General features: G+C 47.5%; 1 protein-coding gene across 1 annotated transcript in view; it reads left to right on the top strand.

The window, feature by feature from the left end:
• Nucleotides 1-315: 315 nt before the first annotated feature.
• Nucleotides 316-6000, top strand: part of PCSK2 (proprotein convertase subtilisin/kexin type 2) — a 98801-nt gene continuing 93116 nt past the window's right edge. Inside the window, exon 1 of the mRNA XM_041404409.1 lies at nt 316-847. Within this exon, the coding sequence (XP_041260343.1) occupies nt 662-847 (186 nt within the window). The 5' untranslated portion in view covers nt 316-661. The remainder of the gene's footprint in view (nt 848-6000) is intronic.

Below are 6000 nucleotides of genomic sequence, written 5' to 3'. Positions count from 1 at the left end.
CCTGTGAGCAGCTGGGGCAGGGTTCTGGCTAGAACGGGAGGCTAGGGGGGAACTCCAGATATTTTGTGTTCGCTGGGTCGAAGAGAGAGAGAAGCTGGGCGCCAGTCCCGAGGGTCAGGGTCTTGCCAAAGTCTTTCGTTCTCCAGTCCCTACAGCCACCCGCGTAGAGGCTCCAGCTTCGGGGTGTCTACCTCCCCTCGGCGACCTTCCCCCTCAGCAGGCACGGCCGGAGGGTCCGGGCACGGCTCGGCTCGGCTCGGCTGGAGCTGGGAGGGGGCTGCTGCGCGCTGCGATCGGGAGGTGCGGCTTTGCAGGGGCAGGGCTGTGGAAGGTGGGAGTGCAGCGTGGGTGGGGTGCCGGGGAGGCGTGCGGAGCGTTCCGGGGGCTGGGAGGGAAGGGGGGCCGAGGCGATCCTCCCCCCCATGATTGGCAGCGCGGCGCGTCCCCCCCCTCCCCGCTCGGCTGCTGCTGCCCCTCGGCCGCCGTGGAACACGCATCCGCGCCGCCCGGCCGGTCCTCTCCGCGCTGCTCTCCTCTTGCCTCTGCCGCTCCCATTTGGTTGAATTTTTTTTTTCGCCCTCCTCCCCTCCCATCCTTTGGGCGCTCCCTCTCTCGCCCGCCCGCCCGGCGGGCTGCCTCCGCGGGCGCGCAGCGCGGGGCCATGCCGCCGGGGCCGCCGCTTCTTCGGGGCTCCCTCCTCCTCCTCCTCCTCTTTCTCCTGCACTTCCTCGGCGCCCCGGCCCGCGGAGCCGTCTACAGCAACCATTTCTTGGTGGAGCTGCACGGCGGGGGCCAGGCGGAGGCCGAGCGGGTAGCGGCGGAGCACGGCTTCGGCGGGGTGCGCAAGGTAAGCCCCCCGCGCGGGGTCGGAGCTCTGCGGTGCCCTTGGCCGTGCGCTCGGGGCAGGCGGGCTCGGTGTCTGCCGGGGGCGTGCGGCCGCGCCGGGGTGGCCCTGGCGCGGGGCGGGCCGCCGCTCACCTGCGGGAGGGACGGCGCGGAGCGCGTCCCGCTGGACCCGCGCTAATTCCCGCTTCTCCAGGGGCTGGGAGGAATAGCGGTGCCAAGAGCAACTGCGGGTGTTCCTCGGCATTGGCCCAGCTGGGTGGTTATCTTGGAGGGAGAGCGGAGTTTCCCACATGGTAACTCGGTGCCTTTTGACTTACTATGTAAACATCCTGCCATGGAGGAGCTCCCATCCTGCGGGGCTGGGGCTGCCGCCTAGGGCTTCCCGAGCGCGCCTGGAGCGGCTCGAGCACCTGCGGAAAAAGGAAAGCCTCATCTCCATGGAGAAGCCTGCACACAATTTGAATAGAAGATTTCATAGGGGGTTTGACACTCAGGTTTTGATGCTGGTGGGCTTCTTAATACCCCTGTTATTCTCCTTGTGAAATAGGACGATCCCATGATAAGTAATGAACGCTTTTCCCTAAAAATGTAAGTTGGGAAACTTCAAGTACCATTGGAGGTTGTTTTGACTCCTGAGATCCTAGGAAATCAAACGTAGCCAGAGTGACAGCTCCCCTCCTGGCTCCTAGAGTGTCCACCTCTGCTAGAAATCTCTCACTTTCAAATAATAATTGGACCTCTAAATATTTTAGGGTACAATAAGACCTGGGGTGAAAACAGGGAGAGTCTGATAGAGTGCTCTGGTCAGTACAGTTCCTGGCAGACTTGCTTGGAGGGGTGCAAAAGGAAAGCGGGCTGTGAGTGTTGCTGCTGCTTGTTTGGGTTTTTTTCTTTTCCTGGTAGTTATGCAATGCAGCCTGATCCTACATCCAAGGAAATGAGTGATAATAGCACCCTGAACATGACTGAGTGAAATGGCTGTAAACCTTGATTTAAAAATAAAAATTAAAACGACATATCAAGTGAGGCTCCCTCCCTCAGGTTGCCTCGTTTCAACTCCAGTGGGAGCTTGTCAGAGAAATAAGGACAAGATCATTGTTGCTGTGACCACAGCTAATTCCTGCTCTGAGAAGATGCTTTTGTTTTAGGCACACAGCCTTGTCGTGATAGTGACAGATAGCTGCTGATACATTTGGGAAAGGATTCATTGTGTGGATTATGTTTTGTTATATGAGATTTAGATACAGCTTTTTGGTTAACAGTTTTCCTCTTCTAGTCTCTTCCTGATGGTGTTCCCTTCCTCCTCTCCTGGGATTGTCTGATTGATAAGGCCTTATGAGGAAAGAAGGGTATGCTCCTGCATAGATCAATTTCGTATGACTTTTGCTAGATGCTTTCAAATGATCCTGTGGTCCAAGTGGGGAAGAGACAGACAGAGAGAGAGAGGATTTTGTAGGATGGGGAAATGCAGCCTGTGGGCTGTTCAAATCCTCTCCCCTCTACCATGCTTCTCCCCAGGATGCCTTGGCCCCATTAGGAGACATACAGCTTCTTCATGGAAATCAGCCTTGTAGCTCACCTGAGCTGGAGGGAAGTCCCTCGGGTGTGCAAGAGGAGAGGGAGTACCTGCTTTCCAGGACTGGCTGTGAGGAGGCTGTGGACACGGGTGTCTCTAGGAATGAAGCCCAGCAGAGCCATGGTGTGATGTGTGTGTGTGCGTGCTCATGGCGTGGGGCAGCGGGTGGCTGCACTGGGTCCTGTACTCAGCACGTACTGTCTGAAGTTTTCTGGGTTATACTATCCCAATCCCTGAAAAGCTTGCCACCCCTCCTCCCCAGCTGTAAGAGGAAATAGCACTCTGCTTTCTGCAAGGCAGTAATTTTAGGGAAGGGGAAAAGTTGGTAGGGTTTGACATTTTACTGGGCATGTTGGAGGACAATCAGTGAGAGGCTGATAGCAATCTCTGTTCTTAACGGGGTTTGGGTGGCGATAATTGGCTGCCAGTAGAAGCATGTATCCTTTATACCAGTGGCTCTTCGGTAGTGCTGAAGAATCTCCTCTCTGTTTTGCTATCGTCAGGCTTGTCTAGCAGCCTACAGTCTGCAGACTCAGCTTTCATGGCGATATCGACAGTGCAGGAAGTTGAACGTGGCCGTGTGGAGAAGCACAGAGCTGTTAGTGGGAAGCTCTCGAGGGAAACTACTGTGTGCAGATGTGCTGTCTAATGAAATACTCAAAAAATACCAGCACACACCCACCCCCCCCCACTCCCAAATTACATCAGAAATAGAAGTGGTCTTTTAGCTACTTCAATGACACATGCTGTTCGGATGATATATTGAGTTATTTACTTAAAACAAATCCAGTTAACTTTGCCCATATTGGAGAAGAGCCATGGTCTGAGAATAATCACCTTTATTTCAGTACAGTGTAGGAACACAAGAGCAGATTCTTTTTTTATTGTGTGTGAATTTAAGATGTGTATGAGAAAGATTCCTTTTATGCCTTTAGGGTATCACAGATCTCTTTTAACATGACTTTATGGGAGCTGGTTTTTAAATTATGTATTTTTAGTGCACGTTTTTTTTCCCCAAAAATAAGCAATCTCTGAGCAAGTGCACATTATGTTTACTTAACAGCAGATTTCTGTAGAAATGCATGAGAAAGCATTGCCTTTAAGATTGAAGTGATGGACTGCATGATGTGCTTTCTAATTGATTCCTTGGCCATGCTTCCTTCCATCATTTTGAAACCCCTACAAGATGTCAGGTAGGCTGAATGTGTGCTTTAAATTCAGTGCTTGATGAATTGATTGAGAAGGGCTTGGTTCTTACATAAACAGGTGCTTTTTTTTAGGTCTAGGATCCTAATGTGTCAAAAAGAGTAGTAAATTTTTCTTTAATCTTCCCTGAATTAATCCTGAATACAGACATCTTTGTAATGCTGATTGTGCTCTTTGATTGTTATTTTAATATTTGCAATTTTTCACTCAATTTTTACGTGCTAAAATTGATTCCATGTATTTCTGGTGAAACAGATTCTGTAATAAAACATACTTTTTTCTTAAAATGGTTAGTCTTACCATCTTTGAGCATTCAGGAGTTGTGAGAATGCCCCCCTAATATTGTAAGAACTGCAGAAAGAGCAAGTTTTTGGTTTTGATTGGGTCGTCATCGTCCCGTTCCCCCCCCCCCCCCCCCCCCTTCATTTAATTTATTTACCTCTTGGCACAGTTGTCACCAGAATACATTTCTTAATGCAGGCTGAAAAAAGCTGCTTTCCGACCTTGCCTTGCATTTTTTCAATTAATTTCTAACAAGGAGAGGTGGAAGATGCATTTAGAAAGGTCTTCTATTTGGAGATCAGAATTTAGGCATCTCTTTCCATTTCATCAACAACAGCGACACTGAGACAGTCCACAAAATGCCACCATAACTAGAAAGCTAAATATTTTGCATTGAGGTGAAGGGTTTTAAACAGCTAGCATTCAGTGGCCCCAGATTTTAAAATAAGAACCAAACATGGATTTGAAAATGTGGAGAATTTTATGTTTGTGTTGCTTAAAGCTGGTCTATTTTTTCCCACCTGCGAGGTGGGAGTTAATGTGGTGTAGAAGGCAGACCAAGAGGCAGAATAATGGGTTCCCAGCCTTGAGAGCGCTTTGCTGGGATTTCTGTCAGGGATCCTGAACATTTCATCCTGGGATGCACATACTAAACCCTTAAAATGCCCTCCTGTGCAGATCAACCTCTAAATCTGGAAAATAGATGTTTGCTTTTTTTTTTTTTTTAATACTTTAATACTTTGTGTTTTGCCTTGAATGCATAAACCGCTCCAGGAGCAAACACTCGCTGACTTGGAGCAAACAAAAAAAAATTCCTGTTACTTAAATGTAATCAATTATGCACATGAAATATGTAAATTATCAAGAAGATCTGTAAACCACAGGCTCAAGCACATCCCTAACCCAGTTTCTGTAAAACTCCTTCTCTGCCAGAGACTCAGACTGCTGGTGGTGCATGTTCTGTTTGAGCTATAAAATAATTACCTTGTCAGATTTTACACTTGTTTGAATGTAAAACAGTAAGGTTAGACTCCCTTACTGTAGAGCCCCACTGTAATTGCTTCATTGTTTTGAATAAGTGGTGTAGTTGTTTCTTGGCAAAACATGCAGATTAAACCTTACCTTTAGAGATTTTTGTTTTTTTTCCTGAACTACAGCTCAGTAAACTGAGAGTTATGGAATTCTCTCAGTTTATAAAGCTGCCAGCATTTATAATTTTATTTATTCCATATTGTTTGGACCCATTTGCAAAATAGACCATGTGGTAGAGACCCAGGAACTGCATCACAAGTGCAGTTCTTTTTTCACTTTTTTTTTTTTTTGATGCTGTAGCCCAATGGGGAATGTGCAATTATTGGTTTTCATTTACATTGTATTTAGTTTTGCCAGTGTCAAGGAGAAAACGTGTAAGAAGTGGACAGCATTCCCTGAATGCTGTGATGCCAGCATACTGGAACATGCTGTGCATTAGTCTATCTCCTGCCATGTAGCCCAGAGTGCTGGGCATCCTTGGCATTTGTTTATTAGCCGGCAAATGGTCCTGGGGACTGAGTCTGCTGCTTGTCTCCTTCAGAAAAGGACAGAGGTGTTTGAATTTCTTGGTATCTTTTTGAAAACCCAACTGTTGTGTGAAGGTGAAAGATAGCCTTCTATCTTCTTCACAAAACATGCCAGGTGACAAGATATAAGACCCCAGCAACTCTTAGGAAAACTTATACTGCTGTAACTAGACTGATGTGGTTAAAGTGGGGAAACAAACCCAACTGCAGTGCTGTTACTATCAGTGTAGGAGTACTGACTGTTTCACTCATTCCAAGTCAGAACAATATTGGCAGACATTTAATTTCCACTGGAGCTTTTAACAAGACCACCATGTTGATTTCAAAAAACACAAACAAACAAAACCAAGCAAAATCAACAGCAACATAAGAGCTTCTAGACTCCTGGGATAGTTATGCTGGTAATAGTTACTGCTTAGTGCAGCTAAATAGAAGTTTGCATATGACCTTTAACCTCATCAGTCAATGGAGTTGTACAGTTAAAATTGACACATGCAGCTCAAGTTTCAAATGTTTGTAATAAAGCAGTTG

The sequence above is a fragment of the Onychostruthus taczanowskii genome, unplaced genomic scaffold (assembly GCF_017590055.1).
Source record: "Onychostruthus taczanowskii isolate IOZ18803 unplaced genomic scaffold, ASM1759005v1 scaffold21, whole genome shotgun sequence".
NCBI classification, from domain to species: Eukaryota; Metazoa; Chordata; class Aves; order Passeriformes; family Passeridae; genus Onychostruthus; species Onychostruthus taczanowskii.
This window is presented reverse-complemented; position numbering and strand designations above follow the sequence as displayed.